This window comes from Fusarium venenatum (assembly GCF_020744135.1).
Source record: "Fusarium venenatum strain MPI-CAGE-CH-0201 chromosome Unknown EDB82scaffold_3, whole genome shotgun sequence".
Lineage (NCBI taxonomy): Eukaryota > Fungi > Ascomycota > Sordariomycetes > Hypocreales > Nectriaceae > Fusarium > Fusarium venenatum.
Window position 1 is genome coordinate 4,362,424 of NW_027072131.1, and position 17,170 is coordinate 4,379,593.

At 46.6% G+C, this 17,170-nt stretch overlaps 7 protein-coding genes across 7 annotated transcripts; 5 read left to right on the plus strand and 2 right to left on the minus strand.

Annotated features, from left to right (window-relative positions):
* The first annotated feature begins 720 nt into the window (after positions 1 to 720).
* On the plus strand, positions 721 to 2,322 carry EDB82DRAFT_247038 (concanavalin A-like lectin/glucanase domain-containing protein). Its single transcript, XM_025727797.2, has 5 exons — positions 721 to 964; positions 1,020 to 1,309; positions 1,362 to 1,559; positions 1,608 to 1,857; positions 1,908 to 2,322. Exons 1-5 carry the CDS (start codon positions 842 to 844, stop codon positions 2,070 to 2,072), a joined length of 1,026 nt encoding a protein of 341 aa, XP_025582228.1. The 5' UTR covers positions 721 to 841; the 3' UTR covers positions 2,073 to 2,322.
* Positions 2,205 to 4,042, minus strand: EDB82DRAFT_247030 (major facilitator superfamily domain-containing protein). Its single transcript, XM_025727798.2, has 4 exons — positions 3,767 to 4,042; positions 3,065 to 3,715; positions 2,591 to 3,010; positions 2,205 to 2,539 (listed from the first exon to the last, which is right to left on the minus strand). The coding sequence occupies exons 1-4, from the start codon at positions 3,937 to 3,939 to the stop codon at positions 2,317 to 2,319; spliced, it is 1,467 nt and encodes a 488-aa protein (XP_025582229.1). The 5' UTR covers positions 3,940 to 4,042; the 3' UTR covers positions 2,205 to 2,316.
* Positions 4,043 to 4,352: 310 nt separating this feature from the next.
* EDB82DRAFT_507148 (uncharacterized protein) lies at positions 4,353 to 5,536 on the minus strand. Its single transcript, XM_025727799.2, has one exon. The coding sequence runs from the start codon at positions 5,164 to 5,166 to the stop codon at positions 4,519 to 4,521; it is 648 nt and encodes a 215-aa protein (XP_025582230.1). The 5' UTR covers positions 5,167 to 5,536; the 3' UTR covers positions 4,353 to 4,518.
* Positions 5,537 to 6,569: 1,033 nt separating this feature from the next.
* On the plus strand, positions 6,570 to 7,466 carry EDB82DRAFT_507149 (uncharacterized protein). Its single transcript, XM_025727801.2, has one exon. The coding sequence runs from the start codon at positions 6,660 to 6,662 to the stop codon at positions 7,368 to 7,370; it is 711 nt and encodes a 236-aa protein (XP_025582231.1). The 5' UTR covers positions 6,570 to 6,659; the 3' UTR covers positions 7,371 to 7,466.
* A 649-nt stretch (positions 7,467 to 8,115) lies between these two features.
* On the plus strand, positions 8,116 to 9,461 carry EDB82DRAFT_433244 (uncharacterized protein; the record flags this gene model as incomplete). The annotated part of the gene is made up of 2 exons (XM_025727803.2): positions 8,116 to 8,222; positions 8,384 to 9,461. 2 exons carry the CDS (start codon positions 8,116 to 8,118, stop codon positions 9,459 to 9,461), a joined length of 1,185 nt encoding a protein of 394 aa, XP_025582233.2.
* Positions 9,462 to 11,329: 1,868 nt separating this feature from the next.
* EDB82DRAFT_464584 (uncharacterized protein) lies at positions 11,330 to 13,143 on the plus strand (the record flags this gene model as incomplete). Its single annotated transcript, XM_025727804.2, has 3 exons — positions 11,330 to 11,879; positions 11,929 to 12,311; positions 12,367 to 13,143. Exons 1-3 carry the CDS (start codon positions 11,675 to 11,677, stop codon positions 13,141 to 13,143), a joined length of 1,365 nt encoding a protein of 454 aa, XP_025582234.1. The 5' UTR covers positions 11,330 to 11,674.
* Positions 13,144 to 14,570: 1,427 nt separating this feature from the next.
* On the plus strand, positions 14,571 to 16,500 carry EDB82DRAFT_558745 (cytochrome P450 monooxygenase; the record flags this gene model as incomplete). Its single annotated transcript, XM_025727805.2, has 6 exons — positions 14,571 to 14,648; positions 14,711 to 15,419; positions 15,490 to 15,500; positions 15,559 to 15,873; positions 15,923 to 16,089; positions 16,172 to 16,500. The coding sequence occupies 6 exons, from the start codon at positions 14,571 to 14,573 to the stop codon at positions 16,341 to 16,343; spliced, it is 1,452 nt and encodes a 483-aa protein (XP_025582235.1). The 3' UTR covers positions 16,344 to 16,500.
* Positions 16,501 to 17,170: the final 670 nt, after the last annotated feature.

Consider the following 17,170-nt stretch of genomic DNA (forward strand, 5'->3'; position numbering starts at 1 on the left):
AGTTGTTATTGAGCGAGACTTTATGTAGTAGTAGGTCTCGAAGACGCAAGCCGCATTCGCTTACGCAAAGGGGGACGTGTGGCTCGTTTTCTGTCTCCCTATACAAGTAGTATTTTCAAACATGCTTGTCCATGAGAAAAGAGATTTCTCAGTAAAACCATTCGACGGGATAAAAGAGGGAGATGCAAGGGAACCTCGTGTATGCATAATCTTGTGCTCAATGTAATCTCGGCAGCCCGGGCCGCGCCTAGTTATAGTGGGATCAGCGAAAATTGCCCAGGTACCGTCCAATTGAAACCAATAGTCAGTGTAACCCTAGCCTGGATGGTGTGCTATACCATGAACTCAACCAAAGATCTTGTTTTTTTACGCGGTGGATAACCGACCAGACTATATCCGGAAGGTCACGAAAGAACTTGGAAGGATTCTCGAAGGATTCCCGGGACCAGGTTTCTATCCTCCATTGGCGCCATACCACTTTGAGATGGTTGGGACGGACATGCCTACCACATCTATAATGAGGTATAATATTGACTACAAGGTATCAGATCAGGAACAATAGGCAGGATTACTATGCTCGAATTCAAGCTGGTCTGATGTTCTTTGGACCCCAAACTGACCACAAATATGTTCATACATGCAGAGAGAAGGATCTGGGCCGGTCGAAGGATTGCAGTTGCGTTTTTCAGTCATCAGACTAATGGTCGCATTATTCGGACCAAAGCGAGGAAAACGCCTGCTATACGAACAGATACTCCACGATCCGAACACTGCGGGTATATATAAGACTCATGTTAGATGCTGTTCGAAGTTTCAGTAACTCAGACGCAACTACTTCGCCATGTTCCGAAACACAGTTCTCGCTCTTCTCATTGCTGCCGAGGCCACTCAAGGCCAGGCTGCCTTTACACTGAGGAAGACATATGACTCCAGTAACTTCCTGGACTCGTTCAACTTCAGAGATGTAAGACCAAACTTTGACCAATTATAAGATATGTTGCATTACTGACTTCGTGTAGCGTGCCTACTTTGATAGTATCGACCCCGGTTACGAGGGCGATCCAACTGGTGGCTCCGTCAACTACTTGAGCAGAAACCAAGCAGTGAGCTCTGGTATTGTCCACACCAACAATGGTAAAGTTCATCTTGGAGTGAACTCTGCAGATAAAGCAGCGCTCCTCACGCCTGGAGGATTCAAGCATGGACGTGGAAGCGTTCGTCTTGAGTCTAAGGAGTCCTACAGCTCGGGCATCCTGATCGCTGATATTGAGCACATGCCGGGAGTTGCCTGTGGTGTCTGGCCTGCCTAGTAAGTTTCTTGTGGTTTCTAAAAGATACAGGGGGGTTTCTGACAACTGCAGCTGGTCTTATAACTTCGACGAGGATCCTATTGGTGAGATTGATATCATCGAGGGTATCAATGGCAACCAGAACGGCAACTATGTTTCTCTGCACACATGTGGAGCATGCATTTTCAACCGTCCCGGAGGTGCTGAGCCTAGGAACAACTGCAACAAAGGCGGTTCTGATACCCGCTACTGCTCTGATGGAGTCAACTAGTCAGTGCATCGATAGTATCCAAATTCAAGCTGAGCTAACCTGCATAGTTCCGGATGTGGCAACACCATGCCGTCTGGCTCCTACGGCAAGACCTTCAATACCAACAAGGGTGGTGTGTACGCCACATGGCTGACAACTGAGGCTGTCAAGATCTGGTGGTTCCCTCGTAACAGTATTCCCGCTGATATCAAGAACGGCAAGCCAGAGCCCAACACCTGGGGTCAGCCTGCTACCACTCAGTTTGTCAATGCTAATGGCAACTGTGATGTTGGAAAATACTTCAAGAAGCAGACTATTGTAAGATAACCCTGCAGAGTGAGATTGAAGAATTATGCTGATTATTACAGATCTTTAACACGGCGTTTTGCGGAAGCAACATCGACCAAGGAATCTGGAACCAAGAGTGCAGAGCCTCGACTGGCTATGCCACCTGCGACGACTATGTCACCAACCAGCCTGGTGCTTTCAAGGAAGCTTACTGGACCATCAACTCTTTGAAGCTCTACCAGTGATCTATCATTTTGGAAGGACATGTAACCAATATCTGTGAGAGTTGGATGTGGACGTTTGATTGTGTTGGTTCAATACTGTCAAAGTACTTCCGTGGAATTTGGATAACCGGTACCAGATATCCGCAGTATATAGCAAATAGTTTATGTTAAGGTGTTATAAACAAGATTTTGAAACCATAGAAAGATTTATCCAGCTTCTGGAAATGCCTAGAAAAACATAACTGTTGTGAGTGATGGTAGCTACTTAGAAGGTGAAGCGAAAGCTTGGGTGGTCGTCACCCAGATTATTCTTTTCGTCCTCGGGTAAGTTATATCTGTCATCTCGTTTGCCCTCTTCTCTCAATCTGTTCTCTCGTCGAATATAGAACAAGAATGTGAGAGAGCTGAGGACACAGAGCCACACAAGGCCAAGTCCCAGTCCAAAGCCCAGAGGGTAAGTTGGAGCCTCGGTCGTGATGAACATATTGCTATTGCCTGGTTAGCTGGTCAGTTTAAAGAAGTAGCTGGCAATCACGAACCTAGCAATAATTCCACCCACATTGCCTATGCCAACTTGCATAGCAGAAGCGACTCCAACCTTGTAGTGGCCAGACATATTGTTACTCAACCAGACCAGTACAATTGGCTGGGCAATGTAGCCACCGCCAACAATACAGAAAAGCGAGAAATATCGAACGCCTACAGTGACAGACATCATGTTGAGTAGGATAACATAGCCAATAGTTGAGAAACAGCAACCCCCTATAATGAAACCCGAGCGATGCTTCAACTTATCGCTCGCAATTGCAGAGACAAGTGCGCAAACAGTTGCAAAGATGAAAATGGGGATAGACATAATCTGAGCGCGAATTGATGTCCAGCCCAGTTGTTTTAGAATGGTCGGAGTGAAGAAGGAGCCAGCATAGCTAGTTGTCACAATGCCCATGTACATAAGAACGCTTGAAATATTAGTTAGAGCTCAATGCGAAAAGGAGATTTTTCTAATGGCTTACCCAAGATAGATCTTGATATCTGAAAATATCCGCCTGGCCGTCTTGGCATTCCAAGTGTTCATATGTGTATCTTTTCTATCCTCAGCAAGGCGATGAATGAGAAGTGCTCGCTCATCGTCAGAAAGGAACTTTGCAGTCTCGGGCCAATCTGGAATGAGCCAATAACTACCAATAGCGATGATAACAGTGGCGATACCTTCGAGGATGAAGATCCATCTCCAACCACCATACCCAGCGATTCCATCCATGTGAGCGATAGCATAAGCTAGAAGACCACTAAAGGCGCCCGCAATAATACTGGCTGAGAAGAAGAGGTTGAAACGCCACTGGAGTTCATGGCGGCAGTAGTACATACTGAGTAGATACACACAAGCTGGGAAAAACCCTGCCTCGAGCCCACCAATAATGACACGGCAGACGATCAATCCTGCAAAGGACTTGGTGAGACCCTGGCAGATGGTGACAATGCCCCATCCTGTCATGATGGCTGAGAGGAAGAGTGATGGTCGCGTATTCTTGAGAAGAATGTTACACGGGACTTCAAGAATGATATAGAGAATGAAGAAGGTAAAAAGAGCGATGTTGTAATCCTGACCAGTCATGTTGAGATCGGCTTCGAGGCCCTGGATTCGAGCATTACCGATGTTGATACTGAGCGCATTAGAGAGTGCAGACTTGTCTTATGACTCAGAGATAGCTTACCGATCGATAAAGGCGCAGAGGAAAAGCAAAAAGAGGATGGGGACAAGATTAAGGTCGACCTTTCTTATGAGTTTCTTCTCAAGGATGGGATCGATCAGCTGACTTTCAGCTTTGGGGTTTTCATCTTGGCTGATTCTCGCCTCGGTGGCTAGTTCGTCGATTTTATCTGACATTTTGATGGCTTAACGGGAAAGAATATTAGATCAGACTCGGTGTTGTTGGTGCCGATCTTCGCTGTTAGCCGTACCGCAAGGTAAGTAACGAGGGATAGACTCTCAAAAGAGCAGGGGACTCCATGGTTTAAATCAAGACTGCAATTGCAACTCCCTCGTTGAACATGCAGTTCGGAAATCGGAATCGGGAATGCAACGGATGTCAGTTACCCCGCGATTTCATAGAAGACTATCTCTAAGTCTCTGGGAGATCCGGGGAAGTTTGGGATAGTTCGTTGATAGTTGTGCGGGGTTAATCCATGTCGTGTTAGGTGCGGAATCAAAGTTAGCCTACCATTTCACGCGTACAGCCAAGCAGATAAGCTTAACCGGGTTACGATTCAGAATCCATCGGTCTGATTCCGAATCCGTGACCAATATTCGGAAATGGACGTGTGCCAAGAGTGCAAGAGTGCCTTTAAAGTGTCCAATTACCTTTTTGCTATTACACGAAATGTGGTATCTCGAGCATGATTGAACCAAGTAAATAGAGGCAACTTCCTTGTAGAATTGGTCTACTGCCACATGATCTTCGAAACATCACTCTGTTGTAATACTAAAGTCCTTGAACTGGACCGCCAACGATCCGCCGTTCGGTGTCCCATCTCCCTTGGGCATGCAGGCAGCCACACCAACCCAAATATCCCGCTGAGGCTTCATATCAAAAACCCATGTCAACTTCCTCAACGGTGTCCTCTGTCCGTCAGACCCAGTAACGTAAACCCAAAGAGATCCATTTGTCTTTTTCAACTCAAACGTGGCGGTGCTTTCGCCTAATCTCGTCAAACTCCAGTCGGAGTATGGTTTGCCTGCCGCTACAGAGGCGAAATGCTGATCATCGACGAGTTCAATTCCAGCTTTGATCCATGTACTTGGCGATACGTGAAGGCGCGACGACTGCCCATCGGTATCGACAGTCGGATCAGACTCGGGCATAAACAGAATAAGACCGCCCTGGGAGTATGGGGCGTGAAAATTGGCTGATACCGTGACCTTGGCCTTTTTGAACGAATTTAGTGCAAGAGGAGTTGCATAGATTGGACCGTTGAAATCGTCTCGCCCTCCAGCACAAGAAGGGGTCCGCCAGATATCGGGTCCCGCGACGGCCCTGAGTTCAAAAGACTCAGTTGACGGGTCATGTGGTAAACGAGGCTGCTCAGAAACACCCGAGAACAAGGTGAAGTTCATGTTTGTAGATGTGTGTCTTGAAGAAAGATGGATGGATTGGGTCTTCAGGTTGTTGATGTCAGGGAATGCCACCAAACTTTATTTTATTTGAGAGGCTGGTGCGGGGTATATGAAGGCGACTCTGTACGGCATCAGTCAACCAGAATATGGACCTGGCAGTGGTGCCGCTCCCAATAAGAGGCCATGTTATTATAGATAATCCTTGATCTGAATCCGTCGGTGGGGTTTATAAGAAAGGATTTGTTGGGTCGCTGGCCAGATCTGGCAGTAGTCGACACTCATAAGATCAATTGCTGACAAGACTGCCTAATCTGGAATCGTGGCAATGGACGAGCCATGGACTATGTAGACTGACTATATAGTAATGCACAAAATATCCTTGATGATTTTCTTCATCTTGATGTCACTGATTCTGCAGTTGTCTTTGTCGTCGGTAATATGCGTTTAAACACAGTGTTCACTGTTAGTCTCCTCCCATGCAAATCAACTTATGCCCAAGTTCAAACTTTGGGGGGAAACGCTCTGGATACCGTTCTGAATGCCAAAGAACACTATCCCGTTTCTTTTTTCCTTGCCATTTCCTCAGATGATATCCTCATAATGAGGATATCTAATCAGGAGCAGGCACTGATGCCGATGCCCTCGGGGTTTATATTAGATTTATGTAGCATAAAGATAAAGTTCTGTTTAGTGAACATTAACTGGTAAGTTGTTGGTAGAATGGTTCACCCGAGTATAACGCTCGTGACCCTGTACTTGACATTTCGTGATGAATTAGTTCCCCTTGCTTACCTCTTATCTTAAGACAGACACAGACCATCGCCGCTGAGACCAATAGCCGATTCAGAGCCCACTCATTTGCGGATGTAAGTTTAAAGACGCTATGTAATTAAACTTGAGGAGCGGATCTTTCACTAACGGATTTCACAATCTATGCTCATTATTGCACGTAGATGGGGGAATTGTATTGATCGCTGCCTTGGACAGATCATTTCGACAAATACAGCTATTAAAGAGATAATCCCTGCTACTTGCAAGAGGAAAAATATTGGAAACTCCAGATTCTGAGGCATGAGTCGTGCGTGCAGGCAATTTTAATTGTTTGTTGGTCGTGTGCATGTATTGTTATGGAGCCCTCTATTTTAGGCCAACCTCAACGGCTGTGTCTGATCGACCATCAGAGCGCAACCCAGTGGTTCAAGGCGTAGTGTATCAAGTGTAGTTGATTTAGTGGCAGGAGTTTTGGTGCAAATGTATGATTTCGATATTGATAGGACAATACTATCATATTTATTCCGTGTTTTGGAAGTACACCTGAAAGTCGATGTTTTCGCCAAGACACCAAAGCCTTGGCTCAATTTATTATCGGCTGATATTTCCGAACTCCCAATTAAAGCTCCATTATTTTCGACGTCCCTGCACGTATTTGTTTCTTCTGCTACCACTTCTTCAGACTTGCACTTGTATTTACTATCAAATCAGTTTTGCTCATCATGTCTTCAGTCACAACTACTTCACTTCTTCTTCCATCATATTACGGCCACTTCCTCGCCGAGGTCGTCGGTGCTGATCCCACGGCCACTACTTTCGTCCTCGATTGTGATTGGGACAAGTACCCCTGGGAGGGCGAAGACGATTGCTACGTTACCAAGCAAACCGTCGTTGTCGGGCCGTGGGCTGACAAGACAACTACACCTGGAGCTCCTACAAAAGGAATCTACAAAGAATCTTATGTCGATAAAGGCATTGAAGAGGGAGAAGAAGGGTACTCTTTCTCTGCCGAATGCCAAATGAGCAAAACATGGGCTGAGACATGCACCACTATCAACATTGGCGGAAATGCCAATTTCGGTCCTACAGCGACTTTCCCGCGTTCCACCGGCACGGCGTTCGACGGATTTTACTACTTTGCTGGCTATGGAGCTTTCAACTGGGTTGCTGTGACAGTCACGGCCGGCGAGAAGTATCTTTCGGCAGCCAAGACTGCTGTTGCTGCTTCTATTGAGGCATCCGTCACGAGCGATGCTCAATCTGCAAAGGCGACAACTGCAAGTGACGAAGCGACAAGCACCGTTGATGAAGATATAGTTGTTGTGACTGGTGAAGCCTCACCTACAGAGACATTTACTAGTGGGGCTTGCGCGAAACGTGTGTTGAGTGTTTGGGCTCTAGTCGGATTAGTTGCTACTGTCGGTCTCTTATAAAAGATCAGCTGGGCTTTTTTTTTTGTATTGGGTTTTAAAAGTTTAATGCAACATCGAATGAGTTTCTACAACGGATGATATTGTCGACTGTCGACTCGTCCAGTCTGAAATGAGAGTTGGAGTTGATCAAGGCTCTTATTGGCTGTGTTGAACTTATCTGCCGTGAAAAAGAACTGCAGCACTAACAGATACTGCGCTAACAATAGCGGCAAAGTGTTTGAATCCCTGTACCGCTCCCACATACTACAACACGTGCTTGAGCGGAGGAGAGAAAGGTGCCTCAGAGAACAAGATGCAGAAATAAAATTGAAAGACTAGTGGATGAATCAAAGGTTCAAGTCATTTATATAAACTGCACGGATGACATGAATTATTCCAAAATCTGTACATCAATCGCTGCCATTTAACTTGCATGTTGCGAGATTGTTAATGCCTGAGGCCAAAATCAGCCACAGCTCTGACGAATCACAAGAATGCTCATACTGATCCACCTTGGATCACCTGACATTCTGCTTCGTTTCCACTCCGCCTTGTCATTTAATTATGCCTCTATCATTAACATCGACAACGCCATCACAACATCGCAATACAGCACATCGCGTCAAGATCCTGCGCATCGTCGCTGCAGTCCGTATAAAATTCCGACTTGTACCCATCGAACGAGCGACTCCGCTTCTGCGCCAGTCTGCCCCTTCGTTGGAACAACCGGGGGCTGTAGAAGGGTCCTGGTTCAGTCCTGCCAGCTATGCTCTGGAGGGCTGACGCTTGGTCTGCCAGCTATGCTCTGGAGATCAACGGGTTACCTGTCGACGAAACCAGTTCTCCGTCTGTTTTGCGCTGTATTGTTTCTGAGTGATCTGGTAAGTCTGGACTTTATCTAACTAACCTACTCCTTTTTCTGCGTATATAGATATGTCGAATATAAACATCGATAAATCGACACCTGCTGTCATCGAATGGCAATACGGTGACGCGACCCGTTCATTGATCGAGCCTGATCCCAAATACGCCAGCATAACCTTCACGACACGCTTTGATGCAACTACCTCTTTCTTCGAACTGAGCATACCGATCAAGATAAAGAATACCAGACTGAAGGATGATAAGGATGGAGACAACGGCGTTTCAGCGCTCCTTATGCGTATTTGCTCTTCTGCTGTCAGCACCTTGTCCTTCGCCTCCACCACAGAGGCTCCCGACACGATACAAAAGAAGCTCACATCTCGTACGACGCGCCTTGACTTTAAATTAAACCAAAATTTTGATACCCTTGTCCCTAAAAATGCCGACGAGTCTCTTGTACCAGCTCGTGTGCAATCGAGGATAGTTCTTGATGCTATCCGTCAGATCTCCAATACAACTACATTATCCGTTTATATTCAAGATGGTGTCTTGTCCAACAGCCAGCTGCAATCCATCAGTGACGCGTGCGGCCAAAATTGTTCCAAATCAGTTCGTAGCAATGATTACGACCTCTCCAGTCTCTACGGTGGCGATGGAGCCAAGGTCATCCATCTCTCGGCCCAGACTGGACAACCTCCTCCATCATATAACGAAATCGGGTCTCCACCACCGAGCGCCCCAATCAATCCGTTAAAGCGGCGGCGCCAAGATTCCGGGGCTGAACGCAGTGGTGCCACGACCGAATTACAAGCTATGCTCGAAAAGATGGAAGCGCGAATGCTAGCAAAGATGGAGGAGCGGCTGAAGGGGCTAAAAACCGCGAAACAACCCCCGAGAGAAGACTTGAACAGACGCATCGAAGAGCTGGAGAACGAGAACCAACGCTTGAAAGAAAGAATGGAAGAGCGTATCAAGGGACTGGAAAACGAGAATCGGCATCTAAGAGAAGGCATAGTCAAGCTACGTGCACTCTTTGAGAACCAGACTGACGACATTGACCGCGTGGGGGAGCAGACCTCCGAGAATACCGCAGAGTTGGTAACTATCGACGACGAACTGACGCACGTCAGGCACGATGTCGACGAGTTGGTGGTCAAGGCCGATTCTCTCGAAAGAGGCGACCTGGTAGAGATGGTTAAGAACGATGTTCTCGAATACATAAGGATACGTCTATGGGGGAACGATTGAAGGACATATCATCGACTTGTAACCCAAATTCTACCGTCTCCCATCCAAGTGATTTGACCTCGGTCATGTTTTCCCGCGACGTTACCCATCTCCGTTCCCAGCCCCGTGTCGCGCGACCAGCCAGCTTCATCCGGCCGACGGTGGCCAACACCGTTCTAGCTCCACCTACAAGCTCTTTGCACCCCAGGAGATTGCTTCGATATCCCCCTCGCCGATACCGCTGCCGCCAACTTGCGCGCTGTATGATTTCGGGTGATTGGCTATTTCTGCCGCGTTGTCAACAAAGTCATGATGGCCGAGCGATGTATGCTGTCTGTCGCGTGCCAGCTACACCTTTGTTAACCCCTACAGCTAGGGTTAAGACAATGAAAGCAACTCAAGGTACGACGCCTCGATATCCGCTGTCCCAACTGTCACTAATGATACTAGCCTTCAAATATTCTCCATCGCCGCCGACCCTACCACCTCTTCAATTGACGAAGACACCGAGGCCGCATAATCCTACACAATTTACCACCAGGAGCATACCTCACTCAACACACGGATGGGCTGGGCGTCATTGCTTGGTGAATAAAGAAAGCACGTCTCGTGTGGACAGAGGTCATTGGCCACGACCACCCCTGAGATCTCCCAATCACGAGCGTGTCGCGCCAGTTGTTTAAAGGTTGTCAAGCCCATTACCACGTTCTGGTGACCCTCTCTCTTGTCCAAGTTCTATGCGATATTTTTCTCACAAGACTGGAACAGATGGGTGGGACAGTCCGGTTCCCTGTGGTTCCTGGCCACAAGTGCATGCGCGTTGCCAATCTCAACACCGTGAATAAAGATGAGACTACGTCAAGTCTGCTCAAGCGCAACTCGACATCGGCTTGACTATCCACAAGATCAATATATGAGCTTTAATCATAAGACATCGTAAACATTGTGTATCTGATCTCCCTGACTGCTGTCCTTTTGCTTGTACAATGTGTGTAAAGAACTTTATTTGTGACAGTGACTAGATAAGTTCTGCTTTCCCCGTGGCTTAAAGGCTGCACCACAAAATCCTTCGATTTGAGGCAATACGAAGAAGTAGTAAGGTAATTCTTGCTTGACATTAAACTGGATCCTTTAACAACATCTCCCGGCGTGCAGGACATAATAGGCGAGGACAACCAACGTGGCTGACCTCCAGGGTAACGGCCCAGTTTATGTATATTCACCCACCTGGAGTTACTGTAACACGATATAATAATAGTTAAATTTTGCTTTCATTTAATTGGAAAGTTCAAAGAGAGTTCCTTTTCAGTCAAGATATATCCAGGATAAGATGTTGGTGTTACTGGTGCCGAGGTATGTACGGCCATTTCTTCCAGGTCGCGTGTTTGTACTACTTACTGAAAATTTGACAGCTGAAGACCCAACATGTTTTGCAGCACATGGAAGAAACACTCTCAACCATGGAGTTAACACATAGGACTAGACTAGTCTTTTGACATTTACCAAGTTACCATTACTGTGCTGACTCTCATCATCTACCACTCGAGTTCAAGGATGGCCGCTGGTCAACGAATGAGCGTGCAAGCAACGCGTAAATGTAACCTGATCCCTCCCTTGTCTATAATAAAAAGACTGTCAATCAGAACTGTAAAACCTAATAACCCTTCCAGAAATCCAGCGTGTTTCAAATTTCTTCAGGGTTGTCAAAGCCTCGTTTATGTTTTTAGCGTGTCCAACCAGCGATTAAAGTAAGCTCGGAAAAGACCCACCTCGTGAATGACCCAGATGGAAGAAAAAAGGTCCAGGGATTATAGGAATTGCGAGACAATTTCCCTTTGACATGCGATTTGTGGATTCAAACCTGTTGCATTAATTATGATAGTTGTTGTATCTTAATAAGCATCGATCTTTATAGGCTCTATAGCCTTACACAGCCTTACCCCAGCGGCAATGTTCTTGGCAACGAATCCTTCAGATCCTTTTGACTACCTGACGGCAGTTTATATTACAATATACAACACCACTTGGAATCCTACGATGCCAAGTCTCATCTCGGCAAACGCCTGTGAATTTTCACTGTCGGCCAAGCTCAGCATAATGCCAAGATAGTTGAGCCACAACGATGAGTATATATAGGCTGTCTGACTCCATCAAAGGGCTAGAGGAACAAGCCTTCAACAGTCGTCTTCACAATACCAACAAAGTCAAGATATGTCTCTCGCTACTTCACCACAATGAAGAACGCCATTGCTCTTTTGGCCCTCGCTGCTGCGGTAGAGGGCTCTCCTCTATTCTCCAAGCGTGACAACGATGATGTCTTCTCAGACAAGGGAAAGATGTGTAAAGGTTGGAATCTGAGAACTGCCGAAGGTGTCGATGACCTTTGGACCAAGACTGAAGCCGGCATCGATCTCGAGCTGTTCATCAACGGCCATCCCGGTAAGCATCTTCCTCATGATATTGTTTCCAAATACTAACTATCATTAAGAGCACCAGAACAACTGGCTCAAGAACCTTGAGGATCGTGTCATGGGTGGTACTGACGGCAAGTCTGGTGCCAGTGGTTGTGGTCTAATTGGAACTTCTTGCAATCCTATGGGGGGCATCGGCTGCGAACAACAATTCGAGAAGTATGGCACAACATTTATCAACAAGAACTCGTACTGGATTTTCCAGTCTGTCAAGGGCATGCATGGCAAATTCGCCGAACTGCACCGCCAACTGACCACCGAGACTCTTATCAATGGCCTCAAGATTCCCAAGATGATGGAGGACTTTGGAGGTGATGAGAACAGTCCTGATAACATGAAAGGCTGGATTTCTGCGGCGGCGACTATGGGCAACGCCCTTGGAGGTCTTATCCCTGGAGTGGTAGGTTATCTCTTGTTTCACCTTTTGTCAACTATTTCTAACCACCAACGTGCAGGGCTCTGGCATTTCTGCTGGCCTGGGTCTCATGGCTGGTCTCATGTCTGGCATGTCGCTGGGAGATGACGAGGATAACGGAGCCGCCACCGTATCCGCTGGTCTTGCCGAAGTCTTCAAAGCGGCTTCGGTCAGACTGGAGGACACCCTTAGAATCGCCACCGGTGGCGGTAGAAATGAAGATGAGTACAACTCTCTTCCTGCCCCTAAGTGGGATACATACCAGACCAAGATCGCCAAGTTGTTCAATGGCGGCTGGTTCCTGCTCGATGACGACGTCGAGACTGTCCGTGTTACTCTGGGTTCCATCACCAACAACATCCAGAAGAAGGTTGCCAATGACGTTATGAAGGCCTCCAAATTGTCCCTTGTTGCAGACAAGCTTGGTGGCAAGGATACCCGTGAAAAGTGTGGTTTCTCTACTGGTCGTCAATGGTTACCTCTGCGTGATGGTGAGGAGTACTGCTGGTACATCATGCGAAACGACCCCAATCCTATCGGTGAAGGTCAGTGGCATGAGGTTAGTGCAGATATCTACGAGAAGATGGCTTCTTATGGCCTTGGCGACCGCGAGACTTACTACAAGGCTCTTATCGACTGCGCCCTGAACAAGGGAGATAGTGATCAGGTCGACACAAGCAACCTTGTCCAGGGAGAGATTCCTCGCTGTTTCTTTAACATGCCTGCTGTGTTTGTTGAGCATGACAGCTCCCATGGTTGCGGAAGTCCTTTTGATAGCCACAACTGTGACTACCGCAAGGGAACTCCTCTCAAATAATGCACTTGTGATATCACTCACTAATAATCTTCCATCGCCTATATATTAATTACTTTTATATCTTCTTATCGTTATCAGATTAGATCCTTCATATATACAATTCAGTCCCATATACCCACGCACGATTCCATGTTTCATGCTCCACGTCACAATACGACGTCTAGGTGCAGAATAATACGTAGGAAACCTTGATCCTGGGTATAATTAAGAATATTGCGATGCAATGTAACGTTAGTTTTTGTCTCGGGCCCGTGGAGGATACCGATATCTTTATCTACGACGGTTATGTATCATCCTGGATGTCGTCGGATGGTCATGCTCCGTTTTGTTTCTGCATAATGCATCTCGTATATGCTTAATATGGGGCCTAAACCTCCTATTGAAAATTACATGTGATAAATCACGGCAGTTGTCTTGAAGGGCTGGACATTAGCCAAGTGGGGTTTCAGGCTATCCCAGTCACAAGCCGTGCAAAGAGTCTTGGAAGTGGCATAGATATTTCTGTATTCGGGCAGACGATTGGTAATATTGCAGTGTCTCGTTTCGGAATCGAGCATGTGGCCCTCCAATAACCAAGTTGTAAAACCTGTGCTGTAACGAGTACGATAGACTAGCAACTTCATGCATAGAAGAAGAGGTTCATATGCTACCCCATGGTCCACCGGCCCGTCCGGTTTGGGACCCGGTCCAATTGGCAGCAGGATACTGGCCGTATCTCAGCTAACCGGATTGATACACATATTTCCGAGCGCTAAACTGTATCTTCATACAACCTCAGATGCATCGATCACACATGGTATCAGTTCATGATGATGTCAAATGTGAGGATCTCTACCTGATGGATACCATTTCAATATTGAGGAGACCCAAGATGCTACTGTAACACAAATGTTTCCGCGTGGGGTTGCATTACATAACTCAGAAGAGATAAAGTTCGACATTGATCTGGTATACTGTAACTTTCCACGAAAATGATCACCAGTGGTGTCAAGCCCAAGGCTCGCCACTGGGCCTTATATCAATCACTTCTATTTATCATATAGGCTAGAAAACAATGATGGGAGGCCTTCGTTGATTTGCTCACCTTAAGTTACCTTACCCATAACCCTCTCTAGCAGACGCTACAACTGATCAGTTTCGTGTAAATTTAAATTAATTGGATACTTTTCGCATGAGATGATACGTGAGTCATGCAAACTATATCCACCCACGGGGTTTTGCTCGGACCCGAGTATTAGAGAGAGTGCAATGCTCGATGAGGCGCCAAGTTTGTAGACCAAGAGGCGTTCCATTGCCTCTATCTCAAGCTGTATCGAGAGAATAGTCTATATAAGCTTCGTCATTTCGTCTAAGATTCCAGTCAGAAAGTTGTAGCTCATCAATAAAATCTACATTCAAACTTGCAACAAATTCCTTCAACAATAACCATGGCATTACTCTCCCTCCTCGAAGATGGAGCAATTATACGTCCATTGGCATTACTGCCAGTTTTCGCTCTAGTCTCGGTAAGCCTCTTGTCCTGGTATCATGCTTCTATATTGTCCGTATGACAACTAAAAACTCCAAGGTGATCGGATATCTCCTCTTCGAAGCTGTCTACAACCTCTTCTTCAATCCACTGCGCAAATTCCCCGGTCCGAAGCTCTGGGCCATCTCCAACATTCCCTACACGCGGTTGTTTCTTTCTGGCCAAGGCCATTTCAAGATGCTTCAGCTACATCAGCAGTATGGTCCCATTGTGAGAATTGGTCCAAAAGACCTTTCTATCAATCATCCTGATGGAATGAAGGATCTTCGTGGCCATCGCAAGGGCGGGACCGGGGAGAACTCCAAGGACCCAGTCGTTGCTCAATTCAATCATGACAACATCATCGGCGGCAATCGTCAAGATCATCAGCGTTTCCGTCGTGCTGTTGCCCACGGGTTTTCTCATCAATCTATGGTAGATCAAGAGCCCATTATACTAGGTTATGTTGACAAGTTCATCAACGGGCTTCGTGAGGTATGCGAAAATGGCACAAAACCCGTTGATATAGCTGAATGGTACAACTTTGCCACATTTGATATTATTGGCGACTTGGCATTTGGAGAGCCCTTTGGCTGTCTCGATAACAAGGAGCTTCATCCTTGGGTCACCCTCATTTTTGCCGGTATCAAAGACATTGCGTACCAGGGATGTCTTGCCCGAATGCCTTGGCTGAGAAAGGCCATCACAGCCCTGACGCCAAAAAAATCATGCTCAAAATGGGCGGAGCACATGGATACGACGAGAGAAGGTGCGCAGGAGACTTGAGACGAAGGAGAATCGCCCTGACTTTATCGATGCCATGATAAAAAGGACGGGAGCATCTGGGAATGTAAGTGACGCAGCTCTCAAATATCCTGAACACTATTGACCTGTATTCAAACGAACAGGAAATGACTTTTGAGGAACTCGCTTCCAATGCACAAGTCCTTACCATTGCTGGGTCTGAAACCACCGCGACGTTACTCACAGCCACCACGTACTTCTTGGCCAGTAACCCAGAGACGTTGAAGAAACTCTGCGATGAGGTTCGATCATCCTTCAAATCGGAAAGCGAAATTGATATGATTAGCGCACAGCGCTTAACTTACATGCTGGCTGCTCTGAACGAGGGTCTTCGCATGTTCCCACCTGTCATTAATGGAATTCAGCGCAAGATCCGTGATGAAGGAGATGTCATCATCGATCAGTTTATTCCTGGCGGAGTATGTACTCTAGTGAGTACGACATTGATCATGGCTAACAATTTCTCAGGCCTCAATGGACGTTTGGCAATGGGCTGTCTATCACAACCCTGACCACTTTGCGCTCCCTGACGAATATCACCCTGAACGCTGGCTAGATGACCCACGATTTGCGAACGACGCAAAAAGGGCACTGACACCCTTTTCAGTTGGCCCCAGAGACTGCGTTGGGAAGAAGTAAGGCAGTTATTTCTCTTTCGCTTCATTCTTGTGATCCTGTCTGACTTTTGGAACACAATGATGACTAACTGGTTTATAGTCTGGCATATGCTGAAATGAGAGTGATGCTGGCTCGAGTGCTCTGGAACTTTGACATTAGCCTGGACCCTAACACCATAGGATGGGAACACAGGACCAAGTCATACTTTATTTGGGAGAGAGATCCTCTTGATGTGATCCTTACCCCACGAAGCATTCCTGACCGATTGTAGGAGGATAATAGTCAATAGTCTGTGGAATATTGACCAACGCTACTGGTGTATTTGTGGAACTGTTCTGGATCACAATTTTGAACGGGAGAAGTGTATCAGCGCCGATGTCTTAACTAGTATATAGCATATAATAAATTGCCACTCAAGTTCCATACGGCCCTTTAGGTCTCTTATGCACAATGATTCGTCTCGATCCTGCAGTAACTGCACGTGATGAAATCAGGCTGCAATCTTGGTAAATAAAAAGCTGTCGTCATGCTTACTGTCTTCCTATTCTCAATCTTTCTCCTCTACCCCGCCACTACAGGAATCATTACAGCTTTTATTGTACAGCCTAGCCAGAGGATAGGTTGCTTTCGACACATCCAACTTGCCTGCAGTACTTGTTCCCGTACTGCAAAGTCTGATATAAACGATGGACTTTCTTCGAGGGCTTTTCCAGCCACAACAGCACCTGGATGACCCCATTTCTCAAGTCGAGCAACTCAATCTACTTGCAGAAAAATCATATACCAGATATCTATACACCCAGTCTCTGGGTGACCTGAACAGAAGCATCGGTTACTATCGACAAGCGGTTGAGCGTATTCCAAGTTCATATCCTTCTGAACATGCCGGGTTGTTGAATAACATGGCTTCCCGCCTGCGCGATAAATACGACCGAACAACAATGATAATAGACTTGGATGCTGCTTGCCAGTCATTTCGCAAGGCAATCGAGTTGGCGCCTCCTACTTATGTTCAGCGTGGTGCTCTTTTCAGCAACCTAGGCATCCAACTTGGTGAAAAATACAGGCAGACAGGTCAGATAAAGCACTTAGAAGAGG